This window comes from Oncorhynchus tshawytscha, linkage group LG04 (assembly GCF_018296145.1).
Source record: "Oncorhynchus tshawytscha isolate Ot180627B linkage group LG04, Otsh_v2.0, whole genome shotgun sequence".
NCBI lineage: Eukaryota > Metazoa > Chordata > Actinopteri > Salmoniformes > Salmonidae > Oncorhynchus > Oncorhynchus tshawytscha.
Genome location: NC_056432.1, coordinates 23,109,419 through 23,127,639, shown reverse-complemented (window position 1 = coordinate 23,127,639; position 18,221 = coordinate 23,109,419). Strand labels below are relative to the sequence as shown.

Sequence of the window (18,221 nt, the reverse complement as noted above, 5' to 3'; positions counted from 1 at the left end):
AAGGGACAATTCGGAGTACAACGCATTTCTCATCCCTGGATTATGGTATGTGCACATACCACATAAGCAAGCATTCTGGCTAACCTTCAGAGCAGTTTGATAGGTCGTACACTGAAGAGGCTTAGTTAGAAAGTTAAGGAAATACGAGTGTATGCATGATGTTTAGTGGCAGGGGCTGGATATTGGAGGTGGGTAAAGGTCTGGACAAAAAAAGCATGGCTTCAAGGTCCTTCTTTACACATTATCAGTGGTTTTGTAGTACTTTGCAAACCTGTGGAAATAAGTCTTATTGAAAAGCTATATGTATTCTCTTTAGAGTATTGTGCCCACATGTTCATTGATCTCACCTAAAGTTGTATCCAGGGGCTACAGTTGAAGTCAGAAGTTTACATACACTTAGGTTGGAGTCATTAACTCATTTTTCAACCACTACACAATTTTCTTATTAACAAACAATAGTTTTGGCAAGTCAGTTAGGACATCTACTTTGTGCATGACACAAGTCATTTTCCCAAAAATTGTTTACAGACAGATTATTTCACTTAATTCACTGTATCACAATTCCAGTGGGTCAGAAGTTTACATACACTAAGTTGACTGTCTTTAAACAGCTTGGTAAATTCCAGAAAATTATGTCATGGCTTTAGAAGCTTCTGATAGGCTAATTGACATAATTTGAGTCAATTGGAGGTGTACTTGTGGGTGTATTTCAAGGCGTACCTTCAAACTCAGTGCCTCTTTGCTTGACATCATGGGAAAAAATTTAAAAATCAGCCAAGACCTTAGAATTTTTTTGTTGTAGACTTCCATATGTCTGGTTCATCCTTGGGAGCAATTTCCAAATGCCTGAAGGCACCACGTTCATCTGTACAAACAATTGTATGCAAGTATAAATACCATTGGACCACTCCGCTGTCATACTGCTCAGGAAGGAGATGCGTTCTGCCTCCTAGAGATGAACGTACTTTGGTGCGAAAATTGCAAATCAATCCCAGAACAACAGCAAAGGGCCGTGTGAAGATGCTGGAGTTAACAGGTACAAAAGTATCTATATCCACAGTAAAACTAGTCCTATATCGACATAACCTGAAAAGCCGCTCAGCAAGGAAGAAGCCACTGCTATAAAACTGCTATAATAAAGCCAGACTACGGTTTGCAACTACACATGGGGACAATGATTGTACTTTTTGGAGAAATGTCCTCTGGTCTGATGAAACAAAAATATAACTTTTTGGCCATAATGACCATCATTATGTTTGGAGAAAAAGGGGGAGGCTTGCAAGCCGAAGAACACCATCATGTTGTGGGGGTGCTTTGCTGCAGGAGGTACTGGTGCACTTCACAAAATAGATGGCATCATGAGGTAGAAAAATTATGTGGATATATTGAAGCAACATCTCAAGACATCAGTCAGGAAGTTAAAGCTTGGTCGCAAATGGGGGTCTTCCAAATGGACATTGACCCCAAGCATACTTCCAAAGTTGTGGCAAAATGGCTTAAGGACAACAAAGTCAAGGTATTAGATTGGCCATCACAAATCCCTGACCTCAATCCTATAGAATATGTGTGTGCAGAACTGAAAAAGTGTTAGAGTAAGGAGGCCTATAAACCTGACTTAGTTTCACAAGCTCTGTCAGGAGGAATGGACCAAAATTCGCCCAACTTATTGTGGGAAGCTTGTGGAAGGCTACCCGAAAAGTTTGACCCATTAAACGATTTAAGGCAATGCTAACAAATACTAATTGAGTGCATGTAAACTTCTGACCCACTGGGAATGTGATGAAAGAAATAAAAGCTGAAATAAATCATTCTCTCTACTATTTTTCTGACATTTCATGTTCTTAAAATAAAGTTTTGATCCTAACTGACCTAAATCAGGGAATTTTTACTAGGATTAAATGTCAGGAATTGTGAAAACTGAGTTTAAATGTATTTGGCTAAGGTGTATGTAAACTTCCGACTTCAACTGTACATTGTTCTCAGAGTTTTTATGTCCAGCCTGCGGAAAGAGTACTTAGGGCCACAGGTCCCAGCTCCAGCCAATCATAATCCAAAGAACGCCACCCTTAACAACATAACCATGATATAGTCTAATTTCAAAATTCAGCTATTTAGCTAATTTTACACAGAATATACAAAACATTAAAAACACCTTCTCTTTCTATGAAAGACTGACCAGGTGAAAGCTATGATCCCTTATTGATGTTACTTGTTAATTCCACTACAATCAGTATAGATGAATGGGAGGAGACAGGTTAAAGAAATATTGTGTGTGTGTGTGTCATTCAGAGGGTGAATGGGCAAGACAAAATATTTAAGTGCCTTTGAATGGGATATGGTAGTTTTTGCCAGGCCAGGCGCATCGGTTTGTGTGAATAACTGCAATAATGCTGGGTTTTTCATGTGCAACAGTTTCGCGTGTGTATGAAGAATGGTCCACCACCCAAAGGACATCCAGCTAACTTGACACAACTGTACGAAGCATTGGAGTCAACATGGGCCTACATCCCTGAGGAACACTTTTGACACTTTGTGTAGACCATGCCCTGACAAATTGAGACTGAAGTGGGGGGAGATGCAACTCAATGTTAGGAAGGTGTCCCTAATGTTTGGTATACTTAGTGTATATACACCACAGAGTTACACTACTGCCCAAATAGCCTATAGCCTGATGGACATGGACAAAGCCCTTATTAAATTGTGACACAAACCAAACACGGCATAACTGCTGAGAATAAGTTCAAGAATATCTAATATGGGCCTATGCAGAGTCAAATCTAAATGGGACCTGAGAAAAGAAAGTGAGTGGCTACATGTTATACCCTGATAGCCATGGTCTGAATGTCTTCCACAGTTTCAGTGACCATGTCTTGAAGCGGAAGATGGGACAGTTGGGGTCTGATGTGCGATTGAAATCACATTGCTTCAGATGTGAAGGGTTAACATCAGCCAAAATGTTTCTTCTGCAAGAGACTAACGGAGAAAATATGGGGTATTCTGCAGAATAAAATAAAACTCTTAAGCAGGTGTCCTGCCTTTATTCCTACATCTTTCACTTGAGTGCAACACAAACATACAGTGCCTTTGGAAAGTATTCAGACCCCTTGACTTTTTCCACATTTTGTTACGTTACGTCCTTATTCTAAAATTGATTAAATTGTCACGCCCTGGTCAAAGTATTTTGTGTTTATCTTTATGTATTTGGTCAGGCCAGGGTGTGGCATGGGGTTTTTGTAATTGTGGTGTGTTTGTCTTGGGGTTTTGGTGGTGGTATTGGGATTGTAGCTTAGTGGGTTGTCTAGCAAGGTCTATGGCTGTCTGGAGTGGTTCTCAATCAGAGGCAGGTGCTTATCGTTGTCTCTGATTGGGGAACCATATTTAGGCAGCCATATTCTTTGAGTTTGTCGTGGGTGATTGTCCTTAGTGTCCTATGTGTACTCTTTGTTAGTTTGCACCAGATAGGCTGTTTCGGTTTCGTTTATTGTTTTTTGTAAGTTCGTGTTTCTTTGTTATATTAAACATGGATCGCAATCGACACGCTGCGGTTTGGTCCGACTCTCCTTCATCACCACTATATGAAAACCGTTACAGAATCACCCACCACCAACGGACCAAGCGGCGTGTCAACAGGCAGGAGCAGCCGAAAAGGAGATGCTCAACAAGGATTTCTGGTTATGGGAGGAGATCTTCGACGGGAGAGGACCCTGGGCTAAACCAGGGGAGTGTAGCCGCCCAAAGGAGCAACAGGAGAAGAGGCAACAGAGGCAGCAGCAGCAGGAGCAGCAGCAGCTACAGTGGGAGAGGTTGCACCACCTGGAGAAATGGACATGGGAGGAGGAATTGGACGGTAAAGGACCCTGGAATGAGCCTGGAGATTATTGTCGCCCCAAAGCCGAGCTGGAGGCAGCAAAAGCAGAGAGGCGGCATTATGAGGAGCTAGCACGGCAGAGCGGATGGAAGCCCGAGAGTCAGCCCCAAACATTTCTTGGGGGGCTCACAGGGAGTATGGCTATGCCAGGTAGGAGACCTGCGCAAACTCCCTGTGCTTACTGGGGGCTGGAGAGACCGGGCAGGCACCGTGTTATGCTGTGGAGCGCACGGTGTCTCCAGTGCGGGTGCACAGCCCGGTTCGGTATATTCCAGCTCCTCGTATCGGCCGGGCTAGAGTGGGCATCGAGCCAGGTAAGGTTGGGCAGGCTCGGTGCTCAAGAGCTCCAGTGCGCCTGCACGGTCCGGTCTATCCAGTACCACCTCCACACCCCAGCCCTCCGGTAGCAGCTCCCCGCACCAGGCTTCCTGTGCGTGTTCTCGGTCCAGTACCACCAGTACCAGCACCACGCATCAGGCCTACAGTGAGCCTCGCCTCTCCAGCGCTGTCGGAGCCTTTCTCCTCTCCTGCGCTGCCGGAGTCTCCCGCCTATATAGCGCTGTTAGAGCTTTCCTCATCTCCAGCGCTGCCGGAGTCTCCCGCCTGTTTAGCGCAGCCAGAGCCTTCCTCCGACACAGCGCTGCAGGAGTCTCCCGCCTGTTCAGCGCAGCCAGAGCTGCCAGTCTGCATGAAGCAGCCAGAGCTGTCAGTCTGCATGGAGCAGTCAGTCTGCATGGAGCAGCCAGAGCTGTCAGTCTACATGAAGCAGCCCGAGCTGCCAGTCTGCATGAAGCAGTCAGTCTACATGGAGCAGCCAGAGCTGTCAGTCCGCATGGAGCAGCCAGAGCTGTCAGTCTACATGAAGCAGCCCGAGCTGCCAGTCTGCATGAAGCAGCCAGTCTACATGGAGCAGCCAGAACTGTCAGTCTGCATGAAGCAGCCAGAGCTGTCAGTCTGCATGGAGTTGCCAGTCTGCATGGAGCTGCCAGTCTGCATGGAGCTGCCAGTCTGCATGGAGCTGCCAGTCTGCAAGGAGCTGTCAGTCTGCACAGAGCTGTCAGTCTGTAAGGAGCTGCCAGTCTGCAAGGAGCTGCCAGTCAGCACGGAGCCGCCAGAGCGGTCAGTCTGTAAGAAGCCGCCAGAGCTGTCAGCCTATATGGAGCAGCTAGTGCCCCCAGTCTGCCCAGCGCCGCCAGTGCCCCCAGTCTGCCCAGCGTCGCCAGTCTGCCCAGCGCCGTCAGTCTGCCCAGCATCGCCAGTCGGCCCAGCACCGCCAGTCGGCCCAGCACCGCCAGTCTGCCCAGCGTCGTCAGTCTGCCCAGCGTCGTCAGTCTGCCCAGCGCCGCCAGTCTGCCCAGCGCCGCCAGTCTGCCCAGCGCCGCCAGTCTGCCCAGCGCCGCCAGTCTGCCCAGCGCCGCCAGTCTGCCCAGCGCCGCCAGTCTGCCCAGCGCCGCCAGATCTGCCAGTCAGCCAGACTCTTCCAGATCTGCCAGTCAGCCAGACTCTTCCAGATCTGCCAGTCAGCCAGACTCTTCCAGATCTGCCAGTCAACCAGACTCTTCCAGATCTGCCAGTCAACCAGACTCTTCCAGATCTGCCAGTCAACCAGACTCTTCCAGATCTGCCAGTCAACCAGGATCTTCCAGATCTGCCAGTCAGCCAGGATCTGCCAGTCAGCCAGGATCTGCTGAAACCACCAGCCAGCCAGGAGCTGGTAGATCTATCTACCTGCCTGAGCTTCCTCTCACTCCTGAGCTTCCGCTCAGTGAGCTTCCTCTCACTCCTGAGCTTCCTCTCACTCCTGAGCTTCCTCTCACTCCCGAGCTTCCTCTCACTCCCGAGCTTCCTCTCACTCCCGAGCTTCCTCTCACTCCCGAGCTTCCTCTCACTCCCGAGCTTTCTCTCACTCCCGAGCTTTCTCTCACTCCCGAGCTTTCTCTCACTCCCGAGCTTTCTCTCACTCCCGAGCTTTCTCTCACTCCCGAGCTTTCTCTCACTCCCAAGCTTCCCCTCAGTCCCGAGCTGCCTCCTTCAGTCCCGATCTGCTCCTCAGTCCAGTGGGGTTCTGGGTGAGGACTACTAGGCCATGGTCGGCGGCGAGGGTGGACTATCCAGGGACGAAGGGAGAGGGGACTAAGACATTAAAGGAGTGGGGTCCACGTCCCGCGCCGGAGCCGCCACCATGGACAGACGCCCACCCGGACCCTCCCTATTGTTTTGAGGTGCGTTCGGGAGTCCGCACCTTAGGGGGGTTCTGTCACGCCCTGGTCAAAGTATTTTGTGTTTATCTTTATGTATTTGGTCAGGCCAGGGTGTGGCATGGGGTTTTTGTAATTGTGGTGTGTTTGTCTTGGGGTTTTGGTGGTGGTATTGGGATTGTAGCTTAGTGGGTTGTCTAGCAAGGTCTATGGCTGTCTGGAGTGGTTCTCAATCAGAGGCAGGTGCTTATCGTTGTCTCTGATTGGGAACCATATTTAGGCAGCCATATTCTTTGAGTTTGTCGTGGGTGATTGTCCTTAGTGTCCTATGTGTACTCTTTGTTAGTTTGCACCAGATAGGCTGTTTCGGTTTCGTTTATTGTTTTTTGTAAGTTCGTGTTTCTTTGTTATATTAAACATGGATCGCAATCGACACGCTGCAGTTTGGTCCGACTCTCCTTCATCACCACTATATGAAAACCGTTACATAAATAAATAAAATCCTCAGCAATCTACACACACTAACCCATAATGACAAAGCAAAAACTGGGTTTTAGAATTAAAACAGAAATACCTTATTTACAGAAGTATTCAGACCCTTGAAATTGAGCTCCAGTGCATCCTGTTTCCATTGACCATCCTTGAGATGTTTCTACAACTTGATTGGAGTCCACCTGTGGTAAATTCAATTGAACATTATTTGGAAAGGCACACACCTATTTATTAAATCCCACAGTTGACAGTGCATGTCAGAGCAAAAACCAAGCCATGAGGTCGAAATAATTTTTCGTAGAGCTCCGAGACAGAATTGCATCTAGGCACAGATCTGGGGAAAGGTACCAAAACATTTCTGCAACACTGATGGTCCCCAAGAACACAGTGGCCTCCATCATTCTCAAATGGAAGAAGTTTGGAAGCACCAAGACTAGAGCTGGCCACCTGGCCAAACTGAGCAATCAGGGGAGAAGAGCCTTGGTCAGGGAGGTGACCAAGAACCCGATGGTCACTCTAACGAGCTCGAGAGTTCCTCTGTGGAGATGGGAGAACCTTACAGAAGTACAGCCATCTCTGCAGCACTCCACCCATCAGGCCTTTATGGTAGACTGGCCAGACGGAAGCCGCTCCTTAGTAAAAAAGGCTCATGACAGCCTGCTTGGAGTTTTCCAAAAGGCACCTAGAGGACCGTCAGACCATGAGGAACAAGATTCTCTGGCCTAAAGGAACCACGATTGAATTCTTTGGCCTGAATTTCAAGCGTCACGTCTGGAGGAAACCTGGCACCATCACTACGGTGAAGCATGGTGGTGGCAGCATCATGCTGTGGGGATGTTTTTCAGCAACAGGGACTGGGAGACTAGTCAGGATCGAGGGAAAGATGAATGGAGCAAAGTACAGAGAGATCCTTGATGAAAACCTGAGCCAGACCTCAGACTGGGGCGAAGGTTCACCTTCCAACAGGACAACGACCCTAAGCACACAGCCAAGCCAAGACAATGCAGAAGTGGCTTCGGGACAAGTCTCTGAATGTCCTTGAGTAGCCCAGCCAGAGCCCGGACTTGAACCTGATTGAACATCTCTGGAGAGACCTGAAAATAGCTGTGCAGCGACGCTCTCCATCCAACCTGACAGCTTGAGAGGATCTTCAGAGAAGAATGGGAGAAACTCCCCAAATACAATTGTGCCAAGCTTATAGCGTCACCCAAGACTAGATGCTGTAATCACTGCCAAACATGCATCAACTAATTGAGTAAAGTGTGATATCTCTGTTGTTTTTCATTGTCATCATGGGGTATTGTGTGTAGATTGATGATGGAAAAAAACTATTTGATCCATTTTAGAGTAAGGCTGTAACGTAACAAAATTTGGAAAAAGTCAAGGGGTCTGAATACTTTCAGAATGCACTGTAATGTGTTCTTATTTACTCAGGTAGGTTAGTGTCTATTTCAAGAGGACACCAAGATGGCACCTCACAGGTATTGACAGTCTCTGAGTAGTTTACGCATAGCCCTGTCTACATACCTTTGAAAAGATTAATACGATTAGAGACATTGCTATATAGTTACTCAAATATATTGCAGGATGATTCAGAAAATGTTAATGAATTTTAGGACACATTTCTCTGGAGCAGTAGATATGTATTTACTTATGACACTGAATAAATGTTTCAGCCATCTCTTTGCTGGTTGCTGCCCTTGTTAACAATTCTACAAGGATTCATCAGCAAGACATGGAGGTTTACCGTTGCCACGGACATCACTGGATCCCTCTGTGCAGTCACTGTCTGACATGCAAATGGTGGGTTGGCTTGGGAGCTTAAGAAGATACAGGATCACATTTCACTAACATTCAAATACCTTTTTGACTACAATTGAAATAAAGGTTGTATAAGTAAATTTATTAATGTGTAACTACAGTCTCATTATACATTTTACAATATATTTTTAGTAGTGTTCAATTCAAACAATAACATAACGTTTCACAATATAGCCTAATATACTTTTCAGTATATTTTAAAGAAGAAATCAGAAACGTACCTTTGGAGAGCTCAGTTGAGTTTGATTGGGGTGACGATCATATTAGTCTGCCAGACAAAGATCACATTTTCCTCAAACAAATCCCCTTATTCACAAATATAAAAACAGTTAAATACAATTTGAACTGAAACTGACCAAAAGGTGATACACTGTAGATGAAGTGTATTGATTATATGATGCTACCTGAGAGGGGATGTTGTAATCAGACAAATCCCACACACAGGCACCCAGATCAGAGATGTTGGGGAAGGCAATGTCCTTCACCTAGGTGGTGACAGAGCTGATCACTGAGTCAGTCTCCTGGTAAGACTTTTGCACCGTACAGACACACCTGCAGTATAACAGGTTAGACACGACACAAGAGGAAACAAGTGTAGAGACAAAGTGATACAATCACACATCATCCACTCTGACTTAATATAGATGGCTTTGTAATACAAACTGAATTATTGAAGCCCCTATTTACCCAAACACATCCAGAAACTGGATTCATCTAAAGACAGCTCCCACCACTTTGTTCTTAGCCACAATAATTCCTCATGTTTTATAATCAAACAAACAGCAGAGGCAGCTTTGACAGCTCCAGCAGCCTGTCTTCTGAGTTATGGATATACTGTAGCAAACTAGCAATGGGAGTAATACAAGAGGTAAACAGGTCTCACACCCACAGCCTGCTGAGATAATAGTAAAATCATCATCATGGCTAGTAAGAAAACTACAACTGACCGGTGGTCATACATTTTTTGGGGAGGGGCTTGCCTGTTTTGCAAGTCATTTTGCATTAATACGTGTCACATATCAGTTAGCAAACAATGTAAAAAAAATATATATATATATTGTATAAATTCAGCAAAAGAAGAAACATCCCTTTTCAGTACCCTGTCTATCAAAGATCATTCGTAAAAATCCAATTAACTTCACAGATCTTCATTGTAAATGGTTTAAACACTGTTTCCCATGCTTGTTCAATGAACCATAAACAATTATGTACCTGCGGAACGGTCGTTGAGACACTAACAGCTTAGAGACGGTAGGCAATTAAGGTCACAGTTATGAAAACTTAGGACGCTAAAGGGGCCTTTCTACTGACTCTGATAAACACCAAAAAAAAGATGCCCAGGGTCCCTACTCATTTGCATGAATGTGCCTTAGGCATGCTGCAAGGAGGCATGAGGACTGCAGATGTGACTAGGACAATAAATTGCAATGTCCATACTGTGAGACGCCTAAGACAGTGCTACAGGGAAACAGGACGGACAGCTGATTGTCCTCGCAGTGGCAGACCACGTGTAACAACACCTGTGCAGGATTGGTACATCTGAACATCACACCTGCGTGACAGGTACAGGATGGCAACAACAACTGCCCGAGTTACACCAGGAACGCCAAATCCCACCATCGGTGCTCAGACTGTCCACAATAGGCTGAGAGAGGCTGGACTGAGGGCTTGTAGGCCTGTTGTAAGGTAGGTGCTCACCAGACATCACCGGCAACAACGTCGCCTATGGGCACAAACCCATCGTCGCTGGACCAGACAGGACGGGCAAAAAGTGCTCTTCATTGACGAGTGGTGTTTTTGTCTCACCCGGGGTGATGGTTGGATTCCCATTTATCGTCGAAGGAATGAGCGTTACACCGAGGCCTGTACTCGGGAGCGGCATCGATTTGGAGGTGCAGGGTTCGTCGTGTGTCACAGCACCATTGGACTGAGCTTGTTGTCATTGCAGGCAATCTCTTTAAAAATTACAAATAAACATTTTTTACCCCCTTTTCTCCCCAATTTCGTGGTATCCAATTATTAGTAGTTACTATCTTGTCTCATTGCTACAACTCCCATACGGGCTCGGGAGAGACGAAGGTCAAAGGCCATGGGTCCTCTGAAACACAGCCCAACCAAGCCGCACTGCTTCTTAACACATCCAACCCAGAAGCCAGCCGCACAAATGTGTCAGAGGAAACACTGTGCACCTGGCGACCTGGTTAGCGTGCACTGCGCCCGGCCCGCCACAGGAGTCGCTAGTGTGCGACAAGGATATCCCTACTGGCCAAACCCTCCGTAACCCGACACTAGGCCAATTTTGCTGAACCCAGAGTCTCTGGTGGGGCAGCTAGCACTGCAGTGTAGTGCCTTAGACCACTGCGCCACCCGGGAGATTACAGGCAATCTCAACGCTGTGCGTTCCAGGGAAGACATCCTCCTCCCTCACGTGGTACCCTTCCTGCAGTCTCATCCTGACTTGACCTTCCAGCATGACAATGCCACCAGCCATACTGCTTGTTCTGTGCGTGATTTCCTGCAAGACAGGAATGTCAGTGTTCTGCCATGGCCAGCGAAGAGCCCGGATCTCAATCCCATTGAGCACGTCTGGGACCTGTTGGATCGGAGGATCAGGGCGTGGGCCATTCCCCCCAGAAATGTCTGGGAACTTGCAGGTGCCTTGGTGGAAGAGTGGGGTAACATCTCACAGCAAGAACTGGCAAATCTGTTGCAGTCCATGGGGAGGAGATGCACTGCAGTACTTAATGCAGCTGGTGGCCACACCAGATACTGACTGTTACTTTTGATTTTTACCTCCACCTTTGTTCAGGGACACATTATTCCATTTCTGTTAGTCACATGTCTATGGAACTTGTTCAGTTTATGTCTCAGTTGTTGAATCTTGTTATGTTCATACAAATATTTACACATGTTAAGTTAGCTGAAAATAAAGACAGTTGACAGTGAGAGGACATTTCTTTTTTTGCCGAGTTTATCATTGAGTTAAGAAAGCTGCAAACAAACATGGTCTCTTTTTGTTTTCTTGAGTAAGGCAGCTCCAAAATGCAGGTGATTCAGCCTAGCTCAGTGCTTTCTGTGGTGGTGGGGAAAGCCAGCAGAAAATACGGCATGTTGCGCTTTGATTGGCTCAGTGTTCTGTCACTCATGGGGAAACTACGCCACGTGAAGTGTAAGGGGAGACTTCAAACATTCTAGCCCTTTGGCTGCTGACATTAGAAGTGCCCATCCAAGAAGACTCAAGGTCATTGGCCACAGATAAAATGACGTCAAATCACGTTACATGTACAGTAGCTTTGATTGGACTGATCATGTCAACATCATACTTTCAAAATCTTAGCTAGCTGTCATCATCATGAATGAAGTTGACAATCTACTGATAAATCCTTTTTAATCCTTGTCACATGAAAATAAATAATGAAGAGAAATTATAGATAAAACTTACCGGTGCTCATCGGCCATTGGACAACCATTACACAACAAGTTAGAAATCGCAAATTTAAACAATGAGGGGTTTTGAAGTCCAAAAATGTATTGTATTCTGCTGCATTAAATTATGTAATATGCCAGGGAGTTATGTATACTGTAGCTAAGAAAGTAATAACGTTACTTAGTGTATGTTGTTTAGTAAGTTGTTAGCTGCCCATGTGCCTCAAGCTAATAATTTGGTCCCTTTTCCTCTCTTAATTAGCCTATTGCCTGTTTTTAGAGAAATGTAATCATCAAATATTGTAAGAGCTTTCATTGTCTGCTTATATGCCCCGTTATTTATCTTATTGTTCTGACTTGGTGTACAGGGAAAATACTGTAAGAACTCATTGTCTTTATCGAAATTACGGATTGCCGCTTATCCGTTTGTCATCCCCTTATGCCATAGTTTGTACATTTCAAATGTCAGTAGAAACCACATTTGTTGAAGTAAGTCAGCCATATCAGATATGTTTTTAAAAAAGGCAGTAAATGAGGCTGAATGAACTGTTTCGCTGCCAGACAAGGCTCTCCTGACAGCCAGGTGTAGCAGTAGTAAGGTGTTGGGACTGCTGTTGGACTCTGCTGTTGAGACAGCTCTGTGTAGGCCAGTTTGTGGGAACCGTTTGTCACTGTTATAGTGCAATTCATGTATTGTTTAGTGTTGTGTTGTGTAGTGGCTTTGCTGGCATGCATCCCACCTTTTTTTATTTTTTTGCCCCACGTAGATTTACATGCTAAAATCTCCACTGCAACGGACGCTGGCTCATTTCGCAAATCTAACTCATCTGAATAGAGGCATAATAAAACTACTGTACATCGACTACAATGGATCCATAGAAACGGTATGTGCTATTGTATGCACACAAGAACTGGAGAAGATGTGAAATTACATTATCATCAAGTCAACAATATTTTCAAAATTACATTTATTGCACATGGTTAAAAAGATTTGTTCAATATAAAAAATAATTGAAATAGGTTACATGTATGCAGACAGACAAACAAAATGATAACACAATTCCTTCTCCAGTTAGCTCCAGTTCATTGTCATCTAAGATAATGGATCTTCCGCAATCTTTTTTAGTTTTAAAATGTAAATATATATATATATACAGTGGGGAGAACAAGTATTTGATACCCTGCTGATTTCCCTACAATAAAATGCAAATTAATTACTTAAAAATCATACAATGTGATTCTCTGGATTTTTGTTTTATATTCCGTCTCTCACAGTTGAAGTGTACCTATGATAAAAACATTACAGACCTCTACATGCTTTGTAAGTAGGAAAACCTGTAAAATCGTCAGTCTATCAAATACTTGTTCTCCCCACTGTATATTTTTTTAAATTGTACCTTTATTTAACTAGGCAAGTCAGTTAAGAACAAATTTTTATTTACAATGACAGCCCATACCAGCCAAACCCGAACAACGTTGGGCCATTTGTGCACCGCCCTATGGGACTCCCAATCATGGCGGATTGTGATACAGCCTGGATTCAAACCAGGGTCTGTAGTGACGCCTCTAGCACGGAAATGCAACGCCTTAGACCTCTGCGCCACTTGGGAGCCCTTTTCATCATTCATGGTCTCTAGACAGTGGGATGGATAGACACAATATCTATAGGCGAGAATAATGATCAAGTTGAAAATGTTAACCTTAATGCAGAATGGAAGATTAGATAAATACACCAGTATAAATGCATGATACAGCTGTTACATGATGAGGACCAGTCTCTGATTTCTATATAGAACACTGCTTTCTAGAACACTGACTCTCCCTCTTCCCTAAAGCTATGTGTTAGGGCTGGACTGGGGAGAAGTAGTTCTTCTGGGTCTCATGCCAGTGTACTCTCCATCTTGGCTGGAGTATTCCTCTCTGATTCTCCACACACTACAACTGGGTATGACCGGAAGGCTTTCTCTGGGTGGGGCCCCAAATCTCCAGGTGATATACTGATTGTAGGCGCAGTGGCGCATGGCGGTGGTCCACTGCTCCCCCTCGGTCAGCTCACAAAGAGGCTCCCTGTACAGCAACACTGCCTCCAACAAGGGCCGACTCAGCACCAGCTGTTCAAACAAGGAGGAGGTGGTGATGCAGCGACCTCTGTTCATCCTGCAGCACAGCTGCTCCTGGGGATGGGTGGAGGGGAGGCAGCAGCCACACAGACACCAGGCTGGACGGCTGGGCCGAGGGAGAGCCTGGGGCTGCTTGTCTATGCTGTGCCCTTTCTGCAATACACCAGCCATGGCACTCAGGTGCCTTATGTCGTCCTGACAACAAGAGTGCAATACATACATATTACAGTAGTCATGTGTACTTATATACAATAGTTTTACCTTGCTCAGTAACTGTGTAAAAGACAAGAGAAGGGTAACATAAAGTGAGCTTAAAAGTGAGTATCTACTGTATCAGGGGGTGAGAAAGGCACTACATTTGGGAAAACACAATTATGCTAACCTTGAATGGGTGAACGGACATGGGCTTCACTTGTTGTAAACTTTTCCTATGTGATCTTTTCACCACTCTTATATGGTTCTCGTCCACAAACGAGACACAAAGAATGCACTGGAACACAGAAGGAGAACAGTGCCATTGTTCAGCGTCTCACCACATATTTACATCCAACATTCAGTCAATGGGAATGCAAATGTTGCTGTGGATTTGAGGGTATGTATAATCCTCAGTGGGGAATGCCATCCCACTCCTACCTGTTGTCTGTCCTGAACAGATTCAACCTTTTTCTCTGAGTAGTTCTGTCTGGCTTCTTTAGAGAAGCAGCTGGTCCCAATGAGCCAGTCAATGAATAACGTGGTCTGGGGAAAGTCACAGTCAATGTAGGCTTCTTTGCCTCTTAAAATGTTGAATTTCAAAAAAAGTTGAACAAAAACATCTGAATAATGCTCACCAGTGCATAATAGGATAGAGTTGATCCAATATAGATGATCAGTTGGATTATGCTGAATTTTCCTGCCTTTAAAAGAACACACATGATAAATTACCATTTGTATTATTCTGATTCATGCACTGATTAGAATAATGTATGCTCATTCATTAGATTACCATCATCATTATTGCAGGTTTGAATGATAAGACTTAAATGAGTCAGACAAACCTTTCCGAATACCATGACATCAAACCTGATCCCAAACGCTTTAAACAGGGTTCTCTCCCCAACACCTTTTTCTGTCTGATATCTAGCAAACCTGCCAACACATGTTGTTATAAAACTGTAAAAAACTATGTTACACTGTAATATCTGGATGCACCGATGTCTACAATTACAAATGACTATTCCAGTATAGATTGACAGTTTTCCATAATCTCATTTGAATTGGGTCAACTCGCCATATATGGTCTATGACATTCGGCCTAAAGAACAAGGCCAGTCACAATTACCTGAAGTTGAGACCAGGGTACAGAGTTCTGTTGCTCTCCTTCTCATCCAGCCGGCGGAAGGAGTATTTGGGCAGACAGTTCCGCAAGAACCCGTCCAGATTACAATCCCACTTAATTTGGATCCCAATGACGCCACCCTTTGGTGAGAGAGCATGGTGAAGATGATCTACTCAACGTCAACCTTACCTGACAATCATGTAAACCCTCTCACATCTGAAGTAATTAAGGTGATTTCATTCTGTAATTCATTAAGTAATCAAATATGTCCAACATTATGAATTTCCAGTATGTGCAATGCCAAAATAGATGCAGACATCAGTGATATACATACATAATTGAGCGTCATAGAGTAAGTTTGTGGTTATTTGAGAAATTCCCTCTAACAGAGCAGCCCACCTCAACTGCCATCTCTGAGAAGTTCTCTCTGGCCTCCTGCACAATGTCCCCGAGGCGGAAGATGGGGCACCAGGGGTCTGTACGCCTGTTAAATTGGCAGTGCTTCAGGTAGCTGTCCGTCATCTCAGGGAGGATGTTCCTTCTGTGAGACAAACACACCTTAGTAAGATCAGCTGAATGTAAAGACGGTGCTCGTTTTCCATCTGTTTATGAATTCATGTAATTCTGTTTTTTGTGATTATGACCCTTTGAGTATGTGAAGGTGGGGTGGTGAAGGTTACTCTGAATATAATATATATAATATACTTAACTGTGGTATGCAAGCTAAAAATACAAATCTATTCACATTGAATTGGGCAGTCTCACCTAATGAAGTTAAAGTTTGGGAATCTGATGTTGTTCTTGATGAGGACTGTGAAGTTCTCAGCTGATGCCAAGAGAGCAGGCCTAGATGTCAGAGCAGTCATCAATTGCACTATTGAAGCATAGTTGTGAAAAAAATATGTTTTTACAGCTGACGGTTTAGGGCTCTATTCAATCGTTAAAGCTGAAGTGTTACAGATTCCGTGATAGAGCCCTTAATTTTCATTCCAAAGTTGTTGTGAAACTACTTTGAAACAATGTTCCTCATCATATTTGACTATACACTCATGCAGCGGTAATGTGGTGAGCTTCCTCCACATTAGAGGAACTAAAGTATAAATATAGCTGTCAGGCAGTGGTCTATGTAGAAGTGAAGATAACTTGATTTACTGAGTAACTAACCTCTGCAGAGACTGCAAGTCAAATCACACTGAATATGATGAGAGGGGGAAGGCAGGCACACATACTGATAATGAGAATACAAATAATAGTGAGCTTATTTACTTGGGGGGCGTTTTCTTGGTTTCTATGGGGCACCATGTAGACACCTCACATGTTTTCTGTTTTACATCAAACTTCACACATGCACCTGTCTGAACCCCTGAAATGAAAGGAAAGCAACATGTGGAATTTAGAATGAGTTCAATTTGAACTATTATATGGTTCACGTGACAAATAATAACAAAAATGGTCCTAGCTGTTCTATTATCATGTGTCTACATGTTTACTACTACTGTGTAACCCTTACATAACCAGAATGTATCTGCCTACAGTAAAGACAGAGAGAACAGAGCAGACCATCTGAAACCTCAACACATCAGGGACAAATTCCTCCCCTCCTTGCAAGAACTAATGGTCTAACCAGATAGAGATGACACAAACAGAGGAGAATGATCAGGAGAAAAGTTGTAGACAGCTGTAGTTGTACCGTGGCTGTTCTGATCCCAGAACCCCTTCACACAGTCCTTGTCTGTCCAACACACTTTTCCGTAAGGAGGAACCTGTAATACACAGACTCCTGGGAGATGAGTTGGTTCTAGTCATCAAGTAGTGTGGTTAATAGAAGTGATATCAGACATTATCATTTACAGGAATTGGGTAGGGATGTCCTACTGGCACTCTACCTCAGGGCATTTTCCTTGCCTTTGATTTTTTGTAACAATGACATTGGTCACCACGAAAAATGAATTCTTTCCCTTAAACAGAAAGTCCAACAAATGTATAGAAAGTCAGAACCAATGTACAAATATATGCATGTATAATACAAATCTAATATGTGTATAATATACAACAATAAAACAACAATATTCGTAAAACACAAATGTATGAATGCACACACACACACCTGTGATGGCCCACTGTAATCTACAACATCCCATACTATATCACCAACATCTGGCAAGCTGGTCATGGCCACTCCCTTGACCTTAGCAGTAACAGAGCTGACCACATAGTCGTGTTCTTGGTACTCCTTGTTCCAGAACATTACAATGCTACAATGTAAAACAGTATTTTATTATAGAATGTTGCAAATTGGAGTAAATTACTTTTATGTGTCCCTGATAGATTTTAAATACTATTGGTATGGCTAGAAAATTTGGACGGTAAATAAATAAATAAAAATAGTAAATACAATTGATAAAAGTAATACATCATTATTTTAGAATGTATTCACTATCTATAATAACATTCATTTTTAAATATTATTAGTATGGCTAGAAGATGGACACATTAAAATAAATAGTTAATACAATTGATAAAAGTAATACATCATTATTTCAGAATGTATTCGATATCTATAATAACATTCATACTTTATTTTCATGCACACATTTTTGATCAAGGTTCGTGGGCGTTCCTTGTCTACTACCGTTATTACCGCAAGCTGAATCCTTCTGCAGAATACTCACCAGATGAACATCAGTATGACTCCGTTAAATGTCCATTTCAGCGATCCCAGCCTTGCACTTTGTATTCGGACCAGTTTATGTGTTTCATACTCACATAGATTTAGCAGTTTACACGGCATTTTGGATGTGGTCAGAGAGAGTGAATCTCTTTCTTCTGACTCATACTGGTTCTTCTCCTTCCTGAGTGGGTCAGTGATCACATGTACATCTGCTTGGCGCTGTTTCAGTTCCATTGACCAAACAATATTCTACGTCTTTGAAATTCAAGACTGGTCCAGTCGTCGTTGTTGTATAGCATTATGCATG

At 44.1% G+C, this 18,221-nt stretch overlaps 1 protein-coding gene across 1 annotated transcript; it reads right to left on the bottom strand.

The window, feature by feature from the left end:
- Positions 1 to 13,183: 13,183 nt before the first annotated feature.
- Positions 13,184 to 18,107, bottom strand: LOC112248347 (P2X purinoceptor 4-like). The gene is made up of 13 exons (XM_024417290.1): positions 17,916 to 18,107; positions 17,351 to 17,498; positions 17,130 to 17,201; positions 16,934 to 17,006; positions 16,510 to 16,606; positions 16,009 to 16,089; positions 15,643 to 15,784; positions 15,247 to 15,383; positions 14,963 to 15,053; positions 14,756 to 14,821; positions 14,559 to 14,663; positions 14,308 to 14,415; positions 13,184 to 14,120 (listed from the first exon to the last, which is right to left on the bottom strand). Exons 1-13 carry the CDS (start codon positions 18,032 to 18,034, stop codon positions 13,641 to 13,643), a joined length of 1,719 nt encoding a protein of 572 aa, XP_024273058.1. The 5' UTR covers positions 18,035 to 18,107; the 3' UTR covers positions 13,184 to 13,640.
- Between the last annotated feature and the right edge of the window lie 114 nt (positions 18,108 to 18,221).

Coding starts and splice junctions, on each gene's coding strand:
- LOC112248347 (XM_024417290.1), bottom strand. CDS start 18,034: ATGCCGTGTAAACTGCTAAATCTATGTGAGTATGAAACACATAAACTG. Junction 15,785..16,008: donor CCAAACTTTAACTTCATTAG/GTGAGACTGCCC, acceptor TTTGTCTCACAG/AAGGAACATCCTCCCTGAGA. Junction 14,664..14,755: donor CTCTATCCTATTATGCACTG/GTGAGCATTATT, acceptor GACTTTCCCCAG/ACCACGTTATTCATTGACTG.